Source organism: Oncorhynchus keta, chromosome 33 (assembly GCF_023373465.1).
Source record: "Oncorhynchus keta strain PuntledgeMale-10-30-2019 chromosome 33, Oket_V2, whole genome shotgun sequence".
Lineage (NCBI taxonomy): Eukaryota > Metazoa > Chordata > Actinopteri > Salmoniformes > Salmonidae > Oncorhynchus > Oncorhynchus keta.
In genome coordinates, this window is record NC_068453.1 from 7,409,304 (window position 1) to 7,431,617 (window position 22,314).

Below are 22,314 nucleotides of genomic sequence, written 5' to 3' on the forward strand. Positions count from 1 at the left end.
CTTTACACTTTTTTCCGTTAGAACAGCCTCTCTGGTATTAAGATTTAGTGTTTACAACTGTTCCAAATTGTAAGAAAAAAATCATCCTCTTTTATCTCCTTATATGCGTTACTATTATTATTATTATGATCATCATTAATAATAAGTCATGTCATTATCATTAGAAGACTTTGTATAGTATCCTTGTATAACCAGCATTGAGCTGTAGGCCTAAGAACGCATCCTGTTTAGTGTTAACACAGTAACTTACTTTGGCCTATATCTCAATACTTATATAGGCTGCTGTATCAATCATTCATTTATTCATGTCATCACACAGCATGAGTCATTCAGGATTTGAAATGAAAGAGACCCTTGAATAATTAGCGTAAGGAATAAACCATTCCATTTTTTCACATGCATTCAGGAATGAGACTGTTTAGTCTTTGGTGTAATAAAGTCTTCCCCAAAAAAGGACCCTCTGGTAGGCTATTTATTCATTTAGTGTTGTTTACATCGTTCCAAACGGTCAGAAAAAAACAGATTGTAATCTACCACCACCTGTTTGGCACACAGCGCTTGTTCCTTACCGTTGTTTTCTTGATCGCCAGTATTTTCCACAACTAGTCACATTTATTCCACACCTGACTTCCCCTTTACCTCCTGACCAACCAAACATTCCCCTGTTTTGATTTTATTTGTCAGGTCACCTGCATACATTTTGCTGTCACATGTTTTACGGTGTTTGTTAAAACCAATTTATCGATGTGATTGTGATATGCTATAGATCAGACCCTATTGGTCACGTGCATGTGATGCGTACATGTATCACGTAAAGCGAGCAAGGCTTGAGGGAACAGGGAATGTTTTTCCTAAACGAAGGATTTCGGTAAGGTAACTTTTCAGTCAGAAATAGCTGCAATTATGTTGCAGCTTCAGCAACACAGACAGAGCGATAAAGACTTAATGTTCTCTGGTGGTCGCTGTAGCAGGGAGGAGAGAGCGACAAGGGGTGCTAGTCACAGTCACTCACTGTCATTTTTGTATAACACAGCAAGTCTGAGTCCTGCCCGGCACAATCAAATCAATTGCGGTCAGATTCCCTCTAGTCATTTGTGCGTCTTAATTATTGAATCAAACAGTGTGCTTAAAGCATCAGACAAGCTCAGTGCATATAGTTTATTTGATTAAAACACATAGGATGTGTCTATATATATATAAAAAAATATAAAAAATACAAGCGCAAATTACTGTCTACCAATATTTTTGGGTTGTTTTCAGGGACAGCCCTAACACGCCCGAGCTCACACACACACACAGGCTTACTCACACAGACACACACAGGCTGATCCCTAGAGCCTGGTGTTGTGATCATCTGGGTTCATTAACCTTTTCTCTACAGATTAGAGAGAGGGGGATGAGATGGGTTCTGCCTGGTAAAACTAGCGCTGCAGCTCTGCAGACTGCAAATCCCAAAATAGAACCAGCACAGCTACTGCCATGGATACATCCCAAATGGCACCCTATTCCCTATATAGTGTACTACTTTTGACCGGAGCCCTATAGGCCCTGGTCAAAAGTAGTACACAAGCCTAAAAAGGGTGCCATTTTTTGGACATCTCTCAGCGATGTTCTATCGATTCCAAGGATCATTTCATGTGCGTCTGAGTTCTTGCCATTCACGCATGCAGAAATACAGCCGGTATGACGTAGCATTATTATTAGGCAGCTCTCCAACACATTTCTCCTATTTTTTGGCCTCTTCAGTCCAGGGTATATTGCATGGTGCTGCCCAGTGGCTCAGAGCAGAATGGTGAGAGGCTTTGTGGCAAATGTAGGAAACTGCAGTCAGAGGATGCTTGGGGAGAGGATTGTGCAATCTCGGAGGGTGAGGGACAATGCTGTTTTATGGAAACACAGTAACAGATGAAGGGATTTGGAGGGTATATGTTCACTACAGTACATGTAAGGATGCTCGTAGATGTATTAACTGAAAGGGGAGAAATGTTCCTTTAATGTCAACTCTGTTTTCATTAGGTAGAGGCCAAGGGCCATGTTTGGATGTTTAGACTGGCTGCTCCATAATAATGGATTAGATTTACATGGTGACTTTCCCCACTGCTTTCCAGTGCATTTTAGCACCCAACTAGAGTGTGGAAGGGTGGGTTTTAGTGCGAGTGCGTATGGATGTTTGCGCGCGTTTGCATGAGACTGTTTCACTATCGGCCGAACACAGATCCTCCCCTCTACCAAGAGGCTTCTTATTGGCCGGTGATACCATAGCTTCCTGTCTGCCTAGTGTCCATGTTTCCTGACGCTAGGAAAAACGCGACAAGATATCCGGGATAGGGCAGTACCAGCTGTGTGCCTGACTTGGCACACAGAGAGATGGGTTGCACCTCTAGAGAAAGAGACAGTGAGACACCATGCCATCTGGCAGAACTCCCCAGCAGTATGGGTCTATGGGCTTTCAGTAACACCCAGGGGAGAACGACTGGCAATCTCATTGAAGCCACGGGAGTTCAAGGCTGACCACGGTCCAGCAGGCATTGTTAGCAGAAAACAGGATCCGCCATTATAATGAATGGAAAGATTGCAATCTTTATGTGATTAAAGTGTTTTGAGGACAATCATACCAATAATTGCTTCAAATAAACAATCTGAACAGATGAAGTCAGAAGTTTACATACATTAATACATTTAAACCTAGTTTTTCACAATTCCTGACATTTAATCCTAGTAAAAATTCCCTGTCTTAAGTCAGTTGGGATCATCACTTTATTTTAAGAAAGTGAAATGTCAGAATAATACTAGAGAGAAAAATGTACTTTCAGCTTTTATTTCTTTCATTCCCAGTGGGTCAGAAGTTTACATACACTCAATTAGTATTTGGTAGCATTGCATTTAAATTGTTTAACTTGGGTCAAATGAATTTTGGCCCACTCTTCCTGACACAGCTGGTGTAACTGAGTCAGGTTTGTAGGCCTCCTTCATGGCACACGCTTTTTCAGTTCTGCCCACAAATGTTCTATAGGATTGATGTCAGGGCTTTGAGATGGCCACCCCAATACCATGACCTTGCTGTCCTGAAGCCAACTTTGGAAGTATGCTTGGGGGCATTGTCCATTTGGAAGACCCACTTGCGACTAAGCTTTAACATCCTGATGTCTTGAGATGTTGCTTCAATATATCCACATACATTTCCATCCTCATGATGGCATCTATTTTGTGAAGTGCACCAATTCATCAATATACACCAATATTTTTTTCCATCAGATCAGAGGATATTTCTCCAAAAAGCACAATCTTTGTCCCCATGTGCAGTTGGAAACAGTGGTATGGCTTTTTTATGGTGGTTTTGAGGCAGTGACTTCTTCCTTGCAGAGTGGCCTTTCAGGTTATGTCGATATAAGGCTCGTTTTACTGTGGATATAGATACTTTTGTGCCTGTTTGCTGTTGTTCTGTGATTGACTTGCTCTTTCGCACCAAAGTACGTTCATCTCTAGGAGACAGAACGTGTCTCCGTCCTGAGCAGTATGACGGATGCGTGGTGGTGTTTATACTTGCGTACTTTTGCTTGTACAGATGAACGTGGTACCTTCAGGGATTTGAAAATTGCTCCCAAGGATAAGCCAGACTTGGTGGTCCACAATTTTTTTTCTGAGGTCTTGTCTGATTTTCCCATGATGTCATGCAAAGAGGCACTGAGTTTAAAGATAGGCATTGAAATACATCCACATGTCCACCTCCAATTGAGTCAAACGATGTCAATCAGAAGCTTCTAAAGCCATGATATCATTTTCTGGAATTTTCCAAGCTGTTTAAAAGCACAGTCAACTTAGTGTATGTAAACGTCTGACCCACTGGAATTGTGACAGTGAATTATAAGTGAAATAATCTGTCTTAACAATTGTTGGAAAAATTACTAAACGACTTGCCAAAACTATAGTTTGTTAATTAACAAGACATTTGTGGAGAAGTTGAAAAATGAGTTAATGACTACAACCCAAGTATGTAAACGACTTCAACTGTACGTCCTTGAAACAATTATTTTAAAATTGCACACAGAAGACCTTATAAGGATCATTTAGATGCTAACGGCAGCCTGCAGGAGGCTTTATCCGGCTTACCTAAACTGAGAAAATTGTCTGTGACAACTTGGATGACATAAACCCAGCAACAACAAAAAAAACAGCCCTTTTTCAGGACCCTGTCTTTCAAAGATGATTTGAAAAATACAAATACACTTCACGGATCTTCATTGTAAAGGGTTTAAACAGTGTTTCCCATCATTAAACAATTAATGAACATGCACCTGCGGAACGGTTGTTAAGACACTAACAGCTTACAGACAGAAGGCAATTAAGGTCACAGTTATGAAAACTTAGGACACTAAAGAGGCCTTTCTAAAGACTCTGAAAAACACAAAAATAAATATGCCCAGGTCCCTGCTCAACTGCGTGAACGTGCCTTAGGCATGCAGCAAGGAGGCATGAGGACTGCAGATGTGGCCAGGGCAATAAATTGCAATGTCCGTACTGTGAGACGCCTAAGACAGCGCTACAGGGAGACAGAACAGCGGCAGTCCTCGCAATGGCAGACCAAGTGTAACAGCAGCACAGGATCAGTACATCGGAACATCACACCTAAGGGACAGGTACAGGATGGCAACAACTGCCCGACACACAATCCCTCCATCAGTGGTCAGACTGTCTGCTATAGTCCAGCCCCTCTCAGCCTGAGGGCTTGTAGGCCTGTTGTAAGGCAGGTTCTCACTAGACAGCACCGACAACGTCAACCATATGGGCACAAACCCACCGTCGCTGGACCAGACAGGACTGGCAAAAAGTGCTCTTCACTGACGAGTCGCGGTTTTGTCTCACCAGGGGTGATGGTCAGATTTGCGTTTATCGTCGAAGGAATGAGCGTTACACCGAGGCCTGTACTCTGGAACGGGATCAATTTGAAGGTGGAGGTTTCGTCATGGTCTGGGGCGGTGTGTCACAGCATTGTCGGACTGAGCTTGTTGTCATTGCAGGCAATCTCAACGCTGTGCGTTACAGGGAAGACATTCTCCTCCTTCATGTGGTACCCTTCCAGCATGCTCATCCTGGCATAACCCTCCAGCATGACAATGCCACCAGCTGTACTGCTCGTTCTGTGCGTGATTTCCTGCAAGACAGGAATGTCAGTGTTCTGCCATGGGCAGCGAAGAGCCCGGATCTCAATCCCATTGAGCACGTCTGGGACCTGTTGGATCGGAGGGTGAGGGCTAGGGCCATTCCCCCCCAGAAATGTCCAGGAACTTGCAGGTTCCTTGGTGGAAGAGTGGGGTAACATCTCACAGCAAGAACTGGCAAATCTGGAGCAGTCCATGAAGAGGACCCTAACCCCCCTTTGTTCAGGGACACATTCAATTTCTGTAATTCACATGTCTGTGGAACTTGTTCAGTTTATGTCTCAGTTGTAGAATCTTATGTTCATACAAATATTTACACATTAAGTTTGCTGAAAATAAACGCTGTTGAAAGTGAGAGGACGTTTCTTTCTTTTTTTTGCTGAGTTTATATCTACAGCCTCGGCTGAGTACACAGATTGTCCGTCTAAAAACATTTCTTTTTCTCAATACATTTTCACCAAAATATTGTAGCATTCACAACTTCCCTTGGCTGAGATCATTGTGGAGAGATGGTTTTGGAGTATGTGAAAGCCTGTATGGTATGTCTAGATGTGTCAATATCATCTTGTACAGTCTGCACAGAGACAAGAGTGGCCTCCAGCCACAGAAATCAGTCATCTCATTGAGATTAACCCAACCTGACTAACACAAGCCAATTAAGAAGACAACATCCTGAAACCTAGTGTTGGTTAATGATTATCACAGATTCCTCTGAGGTAGGCATTTGAAACAGTGGATAATTAATATGAGGGAGTCAAATTTGGCAAAGTTGTCTTAGTAACATCAGCAGAGATACAAGTGATGCTGGGAGCGTAATTATACTGTGTGAAAGAAAGGGGTGGTAATCCATCCGTGATTTATGGAAATAGATATTTGGAGGTAAATTAACAAAGATCTTCACTCTGTGTGTGTGTGTCTCGTCCTCCAATAGCAAACGTATGAGAGCCGATAGAGGACGACAAGCTACAGGATCGAAATAACTGTCTGCTGCCATAGGCTTTTGCACTTGACTCGACCAGACTAGCGCCAGCCCAGCCCACACAGTCAGTCGAACACACACAGCTGCCTCTCCTCTCCACCCAACCAGCACAGCGGTACGGTTCACCTACCAACGTCCAAGGCTTGCTCCGCAATCACGTAACCATGGCGATGGTACAGCAGCAGAGCAGAGGAGAGCAGCGCTGCATTTCAGATCTGTTCGGATGGCTGCATCTGAATTGGCACTGGTCAAAAGTACTGCACATTATACAGTAGGGAATAGGGTGCCATTAGAGACGCTGTTGCTGTCCTCTCTGTGGCCTGCTGGTTGCTTGGCTAGTGATCTAGGACTGTATCTAGGGATCTCAGAGATGATTGTCAAGGGTATTGGGTATGCGTATTTTAACTGACTTCTCCGGAAGGGCCCGTACAAAGCCGAACTCGACCGTTGCAGTAGAGGGAGAGAAATTATATTATTTATGCTGCTGCTCTTGCTGTTCACGAGTGGAGCGTGGCGCTTGTGGTTGTTGGCCAATCATAAGTCAACAAAGCAGCAATAGGCTACAGTCATAGAGCCTCGTGTGTAGCAACATTTTGGAGACATCAAATCAATGGAAGATGGAATTAAAAGGATGGAATAAGTTAAAGGAGAAGGATTGGCTACAACGACCAAGAGCCAACAGGTAGGCTGCTACTTAATATTCTGAATGGAGTTGCTGTAATTTGTAACTGTAGGATGAGAGAGCTAGCTAGGCTAATCGAGGCAGCAACTATCTTAACTAGCTTGTCCCGGTCTCATGCAGTCAAGACAGTTACTACGTAATCATATTTGATGATCAATAATCTAGCTGTATGGCAGCTGTTGGTCTAACATAGCACAAGTCTGCTTGGATGGTTGGTTGGTGTCTCTAGACTCTCCCTCCCTGTTCCCCGTGTCACTTGCTCACAGCCCAATCCCCCCGCCTGCTAGAGCAGCACCTCTCTCTCCCTCCTCTCACGCTGTATCTGCTCCGGTTAAAAAAGTAGCTTAGAAAGCTTTTCTTTCTCTTCCCTCACTCGGATTGGGTCTGGATCCGATCAGGTCTTTATGGAACGGGTCTAGTTGTCCACGGGTCCATTCGGAACGGGTCTCTATGTTTTAAAAATGCATTGATGAAAATGGGTCCGGGTGGGAAAGCCCCAGGTCCATTTCAGAACGGGGCCCGTGTAGACCTCTAATGTGGGGAGAACTAGGCTGTCTGGGAAGGCTCTTCAGTCAACACTACTATAGTCTACACACAATGAGAACATCTTACCGCTTACTTGATTACTAAATTGTTGGGAAAGAGCTTGCAAGAAAGACATTTCACTGTACTGCACGTGACAAAACTTACAATGTAACAGAACACACACACACACACACACACACACACACAATCCCCCACTGACTTAACCTGTTATTGCAGACAGAGATGGACAGACAGTCATCAGTCTAGATGAGCTGCCACTAATGGAGAAAAGGGGGTGAGAAGAGGAAAAGGGGGAACATTTCTAGTGTGTGAAATACAGAAGATCAATCCATTAAGAAATTAATCTGCAGTCTCACTGAAATCATTAGAAGTACAGTTAATGGGAGACATTACGCCCTACGTCCCAAATGGGACACAGCCTGGGTTACGAGGCCGAGTGGAATGTTAATTGACAAATTGATAAATGTGAAGTAGCTACACTGAATTAAAGCTGACGCAAATAAATTGACATGGAAAGAGTGGAAGATGCAACAACTCATGAAGTGGCATGGCACAGTGTCTCTCTTAAAAAAAAAAAAAAAAGGCAATCGCAATTGCATCAGGTCAAGTGCATCGGATTTCAGCTGGGTGACAAAATGATAAAGGAGCAATTTTTCATGGCGAGAAATCTGCGCCGAAATCCAATTTATGCCTTTTTATAGTAGAGGAATTAATTTAATCCCAAAATATTAAATAACCGTGAATATTATTAATGGTGAACGTATTACTTCTTGACAAGGCGTTTTTTCAGAATCATTCTCGGCTCCAGAGCATTTTATGGAATAAGGAATGATGAGAAGATGTGTGGAGAAAGTCTCAAATCAGATCTGGTGTTTCCGATCCTGGCCATTTGAAAAATGAGTCAGCTTCTCCATCTTATAGAAGAAAATATTTCAAGGCGTGATATGAACTATTCTGTGCTTAGGATGATACTGTGTATTGCATTTCAGAACAATTCTTTATATGGAAATAAACTAGAAATATGAGTACTGTATAATAAATATAGAAGTTGGAAAAAAAGTGGCTCAGGGCAAAACAGATTCTAAATTTCCATCATTTAAAAAAACAGAGCAAGAGAGGCAAAAACAAAACTAAAGTTTGAGTCTACTTTCTAATTGCAAGGCCGACTTCAGATGCACATTTCTTTACTACTGCCAATAAGTACGGTGTGTCTGCAATGTTCCCTGCCTTCCACATCAGTCTACTAGACACAAACGTGGGTCAATGAGGAACTCCACCAGAGAACAATAGAAGAGGGGGATGGGAGAGAGGAGGAAAGAGGGAAAAACCTCCAGTGAATGCCAGTGGTCGTGCCGAGGTAATTACTTAATGACTTGTTAGAGCAAATAAAGAATGTTAATCAGCGCCTGGCGATGGGAGACGGTGAACAAACCGATACTCATTAACTACTCAGCAACAAGACATACCCCACTGATCCCCCGCTCAATCCACAGACAGAGCAGACACAACCCACTGATCCCCCGCTCAATCCACAGACAGAGCAGACACAACCCACTGATCCCCCGCTCAATCCACAGACAGAGCAGACGCAACCCACCGATCCCCCGCTCAATCCACAGACAGAGCAGACACAACCCACTGATCCCCCGCTCAATCCACAAACAGAGCAGACCACTGGCGCCCCGCTTAATCCACAGACAGAGCAGACACAGACCACTGATCCCCCGCTCAATCCAGACAGAGCAGACCACTGATCCCCTGCTCAACCACAGACAGAGCAGACCACTGATCCCCCGCACCACCACAGACAGAGCAGACCACTGATCCCCCGCTCCATCCACAGACAGCGCAGACCACTGATCCCCCGCTCAACCCACAGACAGAGCAGACCATTGATCCCCCGCTCAACCCACAGACCAGACCACTGATCCCCCGCTCCATCCACAGACAGAGCAGACCACTGATCCCCCGCTCAACCCACAGACAGTGCAGACCATTGATCCCCCGCTCAACCCACAGAGCAGACCACTGGCCCACCGCTCAATCCACAGACAGAGCAGACAGACCACTGATCCCCCGCTCAAACCACAGACAGCGCAGACCACTGATCCCCCGCTCAAACCACAGACAGAGCAGACCACTGATCCCCTGCTCAACCACAGACAGAGCAGACCACTGATCCCCTGCTCAACCACAGACAGAGCAGACCACTGATCCCCCGCTCCATCCACAGACAGAGCAGACCACTGATCCCCCGCTCAACCCACAGACACAGCAGACCATTGATCCCCCGCTCAACCCACAGACACAGCAGACCATTGATCCCCCGCTCAACCCACAGAGCAGACCACTGGCCCGCCGCTCAATCCACAGACAGAGCAGACAGACCACTGGCCCCCCGCTCAATCCACAGACAGCGCAGACACAGACCACTGACGCCCAGCTCAATCCACAGACAGCGTAGACACAGACCACTGACGCCCAGCTCAATCCACAGACAGCGCAGACACAGACCACTGGCGCCCAGCTCAATCCACAGACAGCGCAGACACAGACCACTGGCGCCCAGCTCAATCCACAGACAGCGCAGACACAGACCACTGGCGCCCAGCTCAATCCACAGACAGCGCAGACACAGACCACTGGCGCCCAGCTCAATCCACAGACAGCGCAGACACAGACCACTGGCGCCCAGCTCAATCCACAGACAGCATAGACAGACCACTGGCGCCCAGCTCAATCCACAGACAGTGCAGACACAACCCACTGATCCCCAGTTCAATCGGCAGACACAACCCACTGATCCCCAGTTCAATCGGCAGACACAACCCACTGATCCCCAGTTCAATCCGCAGACACAACCCACTGATCACCCATTCAATCCAGACAGCACAGACCACTGATCCCCCACTCAATCCACAAAGGGAGCAGACCACTGGCCCGCCGCTCAGTCAGCACGACAACAAGACAGAGAACCAACACACCCCACTGACATTAAACTCAACCCACAGCCAGACTAGACTGAACAACAGACAGTAGACATATTTCTCACACAGTCAATACAGACCACTTACACATGGAGAAACTCAACCAGCCTAGTAGAGGCTGACAAAGTAGCTGGCTAAAGCTAAAAGACTGCTGGAGAGAAGAGTAAAACAGAGTGGAATTAACGCGACTGATTCATTTCATCAGAAGTCTCCAGTTAGAAGTCACACGGTGTAAACACACAATATAGGCCTACTCACAATCAAAGCATGTTGACTTCAAATCACCCCTCTGCTTAGTAGGAAGGCATCTCTAGTTTGCTTGGAGTAGTCCAACAGTGCTGTCGCTGAAGCTCAATCTGTAATTCCTCTCTCGACTACATGGTTTATCATTTAGGCTGACTGTATTCCTCAATATGTTTTTTCCCTGCCTGCTCCTCCTTCTGCCTGAAATCCCCCTCCCGCTGTGTGTGTGTGTGTGTGTGTGTGTGTGTGTGTGTGTGTGTGTGTGTGTGTGTGTGTGTGTGTGTGTGTGTGTGTGTGTGTGTGTGTGTGTACGCTCATTGTCTTGTTCTTCTATCCTCAAGGGGTCCTGAAATACCCAAATGACCCCACAAGGGTAGGTAGTAAAACACGGAACATTCTCCCTCGTGAGGACATTTCACACATCCCCATGAGGACAAAGGCTATTTTAAGTTTAGGGGTAAGATTTAGGGGTTAAGTTGAAGGAAAATAGGATTTTGAATGGAAATACATGTTATATTTCCACAAGGATAAAATAAAAAGTGGGGGGGTCCCAGATACAGCAGGGGTCCTTCTCTCTCCTCTTTGTGCCTGTAGTTATAGTGCCCCATGCTTGATCACAGACACTAACTCCATATTCATAGGGCATCTAAATGGGCAAATGGTTTCAGCGCCGTTAACATTAGCTCTGTTTAGAGCATCTGTCAGAGATGCTCAGTGTCAGCAAGGTCTCAGACCGTACACCAACTAGCCACGCTAAACACCTTGCTAGGATAGCACTGCTAACAGAGCAGGTTGACTCTCTTCGCTTAATTGGTCTTCTTTCGCAGTGTTCTGTTGCCATTATTAAAACCAACCTTCATCTATCTACAGTGGAGACGCCGTCAGAGCTAGGCTATAATATTTCTGGTTTATTATTCTGAATTGCCAGCACCGTCAAAATGTACCATTTTCTATTTCTTAAGTGCACACAAGCATTTTGCTACACCCGCAATAAAACCTGCTAAATATGTGGATGTGACCAATAACATTTGATTTGATTTAAGTGGACATATATGGAGACCTGGTTCACTTAAGACCGTGAGTTCCAAAAGTATTGGAACAGTGACACATGTTTGTTGTTTTGGCTCTGTACTCCAGCCCTTTGGATTTCCAAATGATACCATGACTATGAGATGGAAGTGCAGACTGTCAGTTTTCATTTGAGGGTATTTTCATCAATATCGGGTGACACGTTAAGAGATTACACCACTTTTTGTACATAGTCCACCCATTTTATGGGACTAAATGTACTGGGACAAACTCACGTGTATTAAAGCACTACAAAGTGAAGTATTTGGTCCCATATTCAAAGCACGCATTGACCACATCAAGCTTGTGACTCCACACATTTGTTGGATGCATTTGCTCTTTGTTTTCGTTCTGTTCCAGAATATTTTGTGCCCAAATTAATGGTAAATGTGTCATTTAGGAGTAACATCTCTTAACACTTCCACATTAATGTGGATGCAAACATAATTACGGATAATCCTGAATGAATCCTGAATAATGATGAGTTGAGAATGTTACAGATGCACAAATACCATACCCCCCCAAGACATGCTAACCTCTCACCATTACAATAAGGGTAGTCATAGCATTTTTGGGGGGGAGATGCTTTCTCACTCATCATTATTCACGATTATCCCAAATCATGGTAGCAAATATATAAGTAGAGAAAAGGTCAGTTAAAAAAAATAATAATAATTTTAAACAGATGAGAGAATCACTTCTGAGTCACTTCACCCCAGGAAGAATAGCTTCTGCTTCTTCAACAGCTAATGAGGATCCGAATAAGGGGGATTTCTCCCTCTGAGCTCCTTGCTTCAATGTTCTTCCCTTCTCTGTCCCTCTCTCAGCCTCTCTCTTCCAATCCCTGCCTCTGCTCCTCTCTCGGTCACTCACTGTCCCTCACTTTCCCCTCTTGACCCCTCAGTGCCAGGACCAGCAGGCAGGACTTAGTTGAGAGCTCTTGGACAGACAGGACCGAATGCCCACCTCATTATTACATGGAATGTCCCTCGCCTCTCCGCCATGACTTCTTGGCATAACCCCTTGGCCGTGGCACCACCATGGAGTTCTTGCCTGCTTCCCACTGGCACACTGCCTGCTGCAGCCCCCTTAATGACTCCTGACCAGACCTCTACACTCACTCACACAAGTTATATTATCGTATTCCATTCACTACCATAGGTCATCTTCCGGGAAATACGTGTAGCTTCCTCCTGACAGCACAGAGCCTCTCTCCCCAGCATCCACACTGACAAACAAAAAAAGACCACCAGAGCTCACCAGTCCTCTCCGAAACAACTTCAGCCCATCCAATAGAGGAGATATAGACAAACAGTAACAACTATTTTGCTCGATAACAACAAATACGATGTTTTGTTTAAAATGGAGAGTTACTTTAAATTAGAGGCAGGGCTCTTCAAAGCATTTGCCAACATATTTGTGCATATTGGCCGATAGGCAATATTACTTACGAACTGAAGAAAGTGGGAACTAAAAACGCTTATCTGGATTGCTAACTCTAAATATGATATTGTTGCTAGATTGCCATGTAGGCTAATTGATTCATCTACAATGTAGGCTAGTGTCCTACAAAAACTTTCCAGAGCTAGGCCTATAGGCTACTTGATGTAGGCCTCGTTCGTCACTGCAAATTACAGCCTACACCGGCTGCAAAGTGGTGCCATGAACTCAATATTGAGAAATTATATATGACTACCCTCTCTGTAACTAGACAGAGGTTGCTTTAAAAAAAAAAAAAAAACTATTTCTCTCTCAAAAGCATTTTGAGCAATGGTAATGCGCTTGTGCTTCTCAGAATCCATCTTTCCCCTCCTCCGTGCGCATAATGGAGAGAGAATCGGCAACCGACAGCGACACAGGGATGGGCAGATACTTTCACAGCTGGAATCGACATAATGCATAGGCTATTACTGTTGAACAAATAATAGTAGAATATACTACATGTGGATTTATATTAAGACACAAGGAGGAAAGCAGTGTCGTTCCTGTTTGAAAAATGTTGTTCAGTGCAGAGTGAATCTCGAGCGCGAGGTACTGACTGGTTGAGTGACAGTGGGTGGGGCTTGGTGTGTGGATTTGGAAGCAGTCAAAAGCATTAGTGTGCAACCGCAGCCACCAATTCGGGGCTGCAGTTGCATCCCATTGAACCCCCTCCCCAGAGCAACCCACTGGTTCCAGCATGAAGCACAACATCTTAGTTCTTGCATCATCAAAGGAAGGACATTTGTTTGAAAACAAGCAGCAACAAAGGAACAAAAATAGAGACATAAAAAGCGATATCTTAGCGTTGCTACAGAGCAAAGGCAATACGAGAAGACGCAGATGGAATGGCAGCCTTGATCCTGTCTGATAGATGTATTTAGATGGTGTTGATGAGAGAGAAAAGCACCTAGTGCAGGTGAACATTTTAATTATTTCCCTGACAGAGGAAACTGTGATTCACATTTCACACAGCATGTCACTCAACTTCCTCACATCTTTTACACCTCTTTATGGTGTTACAGTGCCTCCAGAAATTATTGACACCCCTCAACTTCCTCACATATTTTACACCTCTTTATGGTGTTACAGTGCCTCCAGAAATTATTGACACCCCTCAACTTCCTCACATATTTTACACCTCTTTATGTTGTTACAGTGCCTCCAGAAATTATTGACACCCCTCAACTTCTTCCACATTTTCTTGTGTTACAGCCTGAATTCAATTATTTTGTCAAAGTGGATTTGTTTTTCAATATTTTTTTTACAAATCATTCAAAAGTTGAAATGTCTTGTGTCAATAAGTATTCAACCCCTTTGTTATGGTAAACCCATTTTTTTCCCACCTATATTTAACTAGGTAGGCTAGTTGAGAACAAGTTCTCATTTGCAACTGCGACCTGGCCAAGATGAAGCATAGCAGTGTGAACAGACAACACAGAGTTACACATGGAGTAAACAATTAACAAGTCAATAACACAGTAGAAAAAAGGGGAGTCTATACACATTGTGTGCAAAAGGTAGGCAAATAATTACAATTTTGCACTGGAGTGATAAATGATCAGATGGTCATGTACAGGTAGAGATATTGGTGTGCAAAAGAGCAGAAAAGTAAATAAATAAAAACAGTAAGGGGATGAGGTAGGTAAAAATGGGTGGGCTATTTACCGTTAGACTATGTACAGCTGCAGCGATCGGTTAGCTGCTCAGATAGCAGATGGTGAGGGAGAGAAAAGTGTCCCAACTTCAGCGATTTTTGCAATTCGTTCCAGTCACAGGCAGCAGAGAACTGGAACGAAAGGCGGCTAAATGAGGTGTTGGCTTTAGGGATGATCAGTGAGATACACCTGCTGGAGCGCATGCTACGGATGGGTGTTGCCATCGTGACCAGTGAACTGAGATAAGGCGGAGCTTTACCTAGCATGGACTTGTAGATGACCTGGAGCCAGTGGGTCTGGCGACGAATATGTAGCGAGGGCCAGCCGACTAGAGCATACAGGTCGCAGTGGTGGGTGGTATAAGGTGCTTTAGTGACAAAACAGATGGCACTGTGATAAACTGCATCCAGTTTTCTGAGTAGAGTGTTGGAAGCAATTTTGTAGATGACATCGCCGAAGTAGAGGATCGGTAGGATAGTCAGTTTTACTAGGGTAAGTCTGGCGGCGTGAGTGAAGGAGGCTTTGTTGCGGAATAGAAAGCCGACTCTAGATTAGATTTTCGATTGGAGATGTTTTGATATGAGTCTGGAAGGAGAGTTTACAGTCTAGCCAGACACCTAGGTACTTATAGATGTCCACATATTCAAGGTCGGAACCATCCAGGGTGGTGATGCTGGTCAGGCGTGCGGGTGCAGGCAGCGATCGGTTGAAAAGCATGCATTTGGTTTTACTAGCGTTTAAGAGCAGTTGGAGGCCACGGAAGGAGTGTTGTATGGCATTGAAGCTCGTTTGGAGGTTAGATAGCCCAGTGTCCAATAAGTTCAGGGGTAAAAATGTGCTTAACTTGTCACGTAAGAATTTGTTCTCAAATTATTTACAATGACAGCCTACCAAAAGGCCTCCTGCGGGGATGGGGGCAAAATGTTTTTTTTTTTTTTTAATAAAAAATATATAGGACAAAACATATCACAACAAGAAAGACACCACAACACTAGACCTAAGACAACATAGCATGGCAGCAGCACAACATGGCAGCAGCACAGCATCAGCACAGCATGGCAGCAGCACAAAACACAAGTTAGATGGAATCACTCTGTTTGCAATAATAGTGTTTAACATGATTTTAAATGAGTACCCCGTTTCTGTACCCCACTACAAAACACAGGCGTTCTTCCTAACTCAGTTGCCGGAGAGTAAGGAAACCGCACAGGGATTTCACCATGATGCCAATGGTGATTTTAAAACAGCTACTGAATTGAATGGCTGTGATAGGAGAAACCTGAGGATGGATCAACATTGTAGTTACTCCACAATACTAACCTAATTGACTGAGTGAAAAGAAAGCTAGCTAGTTTTGTATTCTGTACAGGCTAACATTGAATCTAGTTGAAGGTGATTGGGGTTAGCTATTGAACTAGATTACATTTACATTTAAGTCATTTAGCAGAAGTGGATTCTTGCTACTACATCACTTTTACTCTTGAAATATTTGGTTGTTGACTACATGACCTTCTGTGGCTCAGTTGGTAAAGCATGGCGCTTGTAACGCCAGGGTAGTGGGTTCATTTCCCGGGACCACCCATACGTAGAATGTATGCACACATGACTGTAAGTCGCTTTGGATAAAAGCGTCAGCTAAATGGCATATATTATTATTATTATACATGACCTTACTCTGTTTAACACATGGCCTCGCATGTGAATCCTTAAAAAGATGGGTTGAGCAGGTGAATGATGCTGAATGGGTGTAGACAAAGAGCTATCCAGTAGGTGAACTAAAACATTCAAGGGCCATTTTCTCAAAAGTGGAGTTACCAAAAGTTTCAAAGCAGAATAACTTCCCCATTGTTCCTCAACTGTTGTGTATGATATACAATTTTCTAGCTCTACAACGTTCTAGTCTCTACTTTTATCCAATATAAAAAACTATTGAAAATATTGCTACATTGGACCGAATCGAGCCGGTCGGTCACAAATGTGGATTAAGTCAAGGGATATGAATACTTTCTGAAGGTAGATTAAACACTGTCCCTAGTGGTCAGGCAGGGTGACAGGTTAAGCAGTGTATTACAGTACACTACAAAAGCCTATAGCTAACATGCTACAGCTACATTATTTAGGCCTTCTGACTACCGCAAACAAACCTAGGCGTTTGAGAGACGTGTGCGCACAAGTGTGTGTGTGTGTAGCAAAGGGGGAAAACCCCTTCTGTTATTCTATAGAGAGCAATAGCAATTGCATCCTTTTTTGGGCAAATTAATTGAGTTTTTGGATACATCGCTGAGAATAAGGTCTGTGGCAAACAGGCTTAGGAGATCTATATACATTTTGTTCTATGAGAATCTTCATCAGCAAAAGTCAACTTCTGTGAATTTTGAAGCATTTACATAATTTTTTTTTTAAAGTACATTGAGCACAAAAGGCTTCATAATTCATAAAGGTCATGTTAACTGACTGATATCTCATAGAACAAAACGTAGATCTCGTAAGCCTGAGTTACCTGCCATTCTTTTCCGTGTTCATCCCAAAACCCTATTCTTTCCCCATTCATTTTCCCCACAGGAACAGCTGAATGAACCAGAGGTAACTCATATCCGGGTTTTAGGACTACAAGCTGGCGAGCTCTATAATGCATGGTACCTAACAGCAGCAGGCACAACACAGCATGACTTACTGGCCCTTCTATTACATCCCTGTCATCATGCATCTTTAACACGCAGGGATTCAACCAGCACAATCCAGTGAGTACGATTCACGCTATGGCTGCTACTACTGCAAACGCTGCTGAAAAACTACATACACAGATGTATGCACACACATGTACACACACACACACACACACACACACACACACACACACACACACACACACACACCTCCTTTCATCCTCCACCTCAATACTCATTTAATGAGAATCAGCTACAATATAAAGCAGCATTGCCTTCAACAACAGTAATGTCCCGTAAGGGTTTGTAATAACACCATGTGAAATGCTACTGAAGGGGGAAAAAAGTAATTAGGAGTGTACGAACCCATCCATTTCCTTTAAAGACAGACTGATCCAGCTAGTCAGTGAAGCTTTCTGACAAGATCCGGACATTAAAGCCAAGTCCAACAACACACACACACACACACACAAAGAGAATCTGCCTCAGAGAGAGATGTCCTAAACTAACAGCTTTCAATTATATCTGAAATCAACAACCCTCAGACTTCTTCTTTATTCAGTGATGGAGAGTTCTTCCTTTTCATCCCAAAGTGATGGAGAGTGAACATCTCAGCACGACTCAAATTAATGAAATGGATCAAATCTAACTTTATTTAACGTGCATTCACTCCGACGTCAGCCCTTACTCGGCCCCGTAGAATACTGGGAAATAATAAATTACTGCCAGCTAGCTGTGACGCAGCACCATCAAAAGTTGAACTGAGTGATAGTGTGCGTATACAGGTTAGTGTGTGTGTGAGAGTGAGGGAGAAAGCGAGCGAGAGAAAGCTTCAGACAGAAGCGTAATTAGCCTGCTCATTCTCCGACATGAACACCCCAAAATCGCTATATCCCTCTCTTTCTCTTACCCATTCCCTCAAAAACAAAAACAACAGACAGCACATCAAACCATCATGTTACGTGTCAGGCGGAGCACATTTGAAGGTTGGTTGGCTTTGTAAGCTTTCAAGGCTCATCAGCAGACAGCACACGAAGATGCATAGAAACAGTGCAAAGCAGGCCAGGAGACTGAGGATCTGACAGACAGACAGAGAGACAGGGACAAGGAAAGAGAGGGTAGTCAAAAGCAACAGAAACAACTATTTTATGTTTCACGCTTCAGTAAGCAAACAACTGCAATCCCCCGGGTTCACAACCCACCTTCTCACCATGCCTTTAGAGCACCCCCTGGAGTGGCAGAGCAGCCATTTATTCATCATCTAGGAATACAAACACACTAGAGCACATACACCCCACCCTCACACACATCATTTGAGATGCTTTACTCTCTGCATATCAATGTTTGAGGCTCAGTTCAGTTTACACAACACAAGAGAGCATTAAGTCCTCAATGTAATGAAACATTCATAACAAATAATGTACACCACATTAACTCACACAGTAGGGATCCAAGCAAGCTCTATTGTGAGAGGAGAGCTTATTAAAACATTTAAACTAGTATCTCTTCACGGCTTGGTATTCCCTTGAGTGAGGGAAGCGGAGGGACCGGTGCACTTGAATTCAAACGCATACGCTACTATCTAGTATTCGGCTATCTATTCCAGCAATGGAAGCAAAAAATATATATTTTTTCCCATAAATGAGAGAAGCGACTGGGAGAGAGGGACTCCCCCCAACCTACAAACACATTATCTAGTCTTTGGCTTTGGCTCTTCCCTTCAGCAAGGGAAGAGAGGAGGGAGTAAGAAGAGGACAGAGGAAGAGGAGGGTGGACGAAGAGGGAGGACGAGGGACTCACTGATGTACTCAAAGACGTAGACAACGAAGAAAGGCGTGACGAGGTCGTTGATGCCCTGCACGTAGCCGCTGGCCGGGTGGCGGATCGCCCAGATGAACAGGATACGCTCAAAGATCTGACGGACAGACGGATGGAACACAGTCAGCACACACACACTGTGTATAGAGCACAGTACATAGGAGGAACATGGAAGCTACTTCTAGAATCATTATGCACAAGCTTTTGTTTAAAGAGTATTTGTAAATTGAGTACAATAAGTAAGCTTGCTTGTTTGTTTTGATGTGCTAGTCAAAGTCCAATTTAAGGCCAATAGTCAATCTAGCCATTGACGATATGCCTAAAGAGGAACAGACACGCTACAGAAGACAAATCAATGTAAAACAACAGTGAATAATGTAGATGTACTACTGTTTTAATATGTTAAGACTTCCTTTAACAAGGTCACACGATGGTTTCAAACCAACACAGAACAGCCCCGTCCCATGCCCACCAATCAATCAAAGAGCAATATCGGATGAAGTTAGAAATAATGCATGTTTTAATCGTCGACATAAAGGTTTGAAGTGAGGCGATTAGACAGAAGAGGATAGGACAAGCATGTGTGGTGAGCGGTGACATGGAATTGGAGCGTGTTCCAGAATGTCCTATTAAATGTTCTTGGGACTGAAGAACACACGACACTTCAACATCAATTTCCCATCGACGGGTTGGACCCGTCTGCCTCGTTACTGCTGCGGGATCAAGAACTTTCCTTTGTCCTTTTCTTCTTTCTCCAATCTATTCTGCAAGGCAAACACTTCCATCTTCGTTACAGGCTCTGTCTGAGGGTTTTAAATGTTTCACCTTGCTGCTGTCAGACCCCCGAGAATTAAAGGAGGCTTGAAGTTCAGCGCAAATCAACCACGCAAATCAAACATACAAATTCACGTGTCCCAAATGGCACACCATTTCCCCCTTAATAGTGCACTACTTTTGACCAGGGCCCATAGCATGCCGGTCAAAAGTAGTGCACTATATAGGGAATAGGGTGCCATTTGGGATGCATGTTTATATTCTCATTCTATTTCTCTTCCCTCTTCTAGTCTGGCCCCTGAATGTCTATGCCGGTGTTCTGACATGTCAAGCGATGCATCACACGTGCAGAGCGCTTTCTCGGACGCCATGTTTGTCATTTTTCTAAATAAATACATTTCTCAAATTGTGGTCGCCCCGGCCTAAAAAAAAAAACATGTTGGTTGGCTGCCTGGGGTACTGGCGTGTTATGCTAGCTAGTATGGTTTGGCGTTGTCCTTCTACAAAAATGCTGTTACATCCCCCCCCTCATCATCAAAGTCACATCTATCAAAGTGGGGTGGGGAGGAAAAGGGGGAGGGCTAATGTGAGTTTCTCCCCTTTCACAGCCCCACCCTCTCTCCTCATCTATGTTATTCCGTTGGCCTCCCCCACCTTCCCTCTCCTCTTTGGGCCCCCTCCCTCCCTGAAACAACCCACGTTCTTGTTCCTCATCTCCCTGCAGCCAGAATTCATGGTCAGAAGCCCATCAGAGGGTGAAACTTAAACACTAAACCAGGTGGAGGAAATCAATGGCCAGAGAGAGAGCGTGAGTGTGTGAGAGAGAGGGAGAGGAAGAGGCCAATAGTGAACACATTATCCATTTATTTGCTTTTCAGACACCCTCCACCCTGACCACTCCAAGGCAGCTCCTGCGCGTCAATAAGAGACTGAAGAGGCTGAAAGACACTGCCTGAAGCCAGAATAATAAATCATAGTCATTCTAAATAAATCAATGGAACGACAACAGCAGCAGAGTCACAGGTGAAGTGCGTTGACCTCATGGTGGTAACTGATTAGATGGGGATCAATGTGTGATCAGGGGAGGACAGGGTGGAACCGTGTCAGCGTGTGAGGGTTAGGTCCAGACAGTGTGTCGTGTAATGGTTACGCAGTGTACAGGCTGCCCATCAAGCCACAGGCGCAAGGCATCAATGACAGTGAATGGTCAGCAGACTGGACCCCGATCTCCATGTTATTTTGCCCAAAAATGTAGTAGTGAAGTGTTGGCTTGGCTATTACAGATCTGGGATAAGGCAAGCTTTACAATAGAGCTCTCGGATGAAAAAATAATAATTAAAAAGAAAAAGGGACAAAAGCCTACTAAAAACCATAGGACCTGGTGAGTTATGTATGTTTTAAGCCAATAGCTTGTACATACTTCAGTGCACCATCACTGAATTATTCCAATTTGATCATGCATAAAAGCACGACTTGCTTGGACGAGCATTAGGCTTTCACCCCTGTCACCCTCCTCATCATTCTCCTCTTTCCACCCACAGTGCTGAATTGCCTCCTCAAGGGAAATCACGAGGAGACAGAAATGTATGTACGGACACACACGCACGCGAACAAACACACACGCGCATGCTTCTCTCTCGCTCTAGCTTCACGTCCCCATTAGCTCACTGCTAATGTGTGAACAGCACGTCTACAGCCATAGTGGTCCACCGAGGCCAACTTCATGTCCAGTGCTGTAGGTCTCTTAGGGAGTGACCTCTACCCACACAGTGAGACAGACAGATTCCATGTCAGTGCCTAACAAAAACTAAAATGTTGCATTAGTCAGCCATTTGCAGAATCATGTCAACCCTTATGTGATTTGTTAAACAACGCGTTACTCCTGAACTCATTTAGGCTCGCCTCAATGCAATGACTGTATTTGAGTTATTTAATGTGTTCATTTGGCGAGGAAGTCATTTTCTTTTCACCTTCACATTAAGCCTACACCTACTTCAGCTTTTTTTCTCCACAGTTTGTTGCGTTACAGAGTGAGACTTAAATGTATTTCAATTGTACTGTTTAGTCATTGACCTACACAAAACACTCTTAATGTGAAGGTGAAAAGAAAAGCCAAATCTACACTAGAGTTTCTTACCAAGAAAACAGTGAATGACTTTCTATAGGAACTGTACGCACACAGACGGTGACAATCAGAACTAATGGAGACTGAAATAGCTGATTTTTAGACAGCTCTGCGGTTGCATGCATCACCA

General features: G+C 44.2%; 2 protein-coding genes across 8 annotated transcripts in view; one reads left to right on the plus strand and one right to left on the minus strand.

Moving 5' to 3' along the window:
- The window catches only part of tbc1d22a (TBC1 domain family, member 22a), a 198,151-nt gene that overhangs the window by 102,745 nt on the left and 73,092 nt on the right, over window positions 1-22,314 (minus strand). For all 6 annotated transcript variants that reach the window (XM_035748532.2, XM_035748529.2, XM_035748530.2 and 3 more), the window contains one exon: window positions 19,268-19,382. In XM_035748532.2, the coding sequence (XP_035604425.1) occupies window positions 19,268-19,382 (115 nt within the window). The remainder of the gene's footprint in view (window positions 1-19,267; window positions 19,383-22,314) is intronic.
- Window positions 1-22,314, plus strand: part of LOC118366132 (uncharacterized) — an 89,693-nt gene that overhangs the window by 11,334 nt on the left and 56,045 nt on the right. The window contains exons 2-3 of one of the 2 annotated variants that reach the window (XR_004821888.2): window positions 17,364-17,542; window positions 20,938-22,314. The exon at window positions 20,938-22,314 is cut by the window's right edge and continues 154 nt beyond it. Coding sequence is in view for 1 of the 2 variants with exons in the window: in XM_052491737.1 (XP_052347697.1) it covers window positions 17,364-17,542 (179 nt within the window). In the remaining variant the exon portion in view is untranslated. The remainder of the gene's footprint in view (window positions 1-17,363; window positions 17,543-20,937) is intronic. The other variant, XM_052491737.1, reaches the window with a different exon arrangement.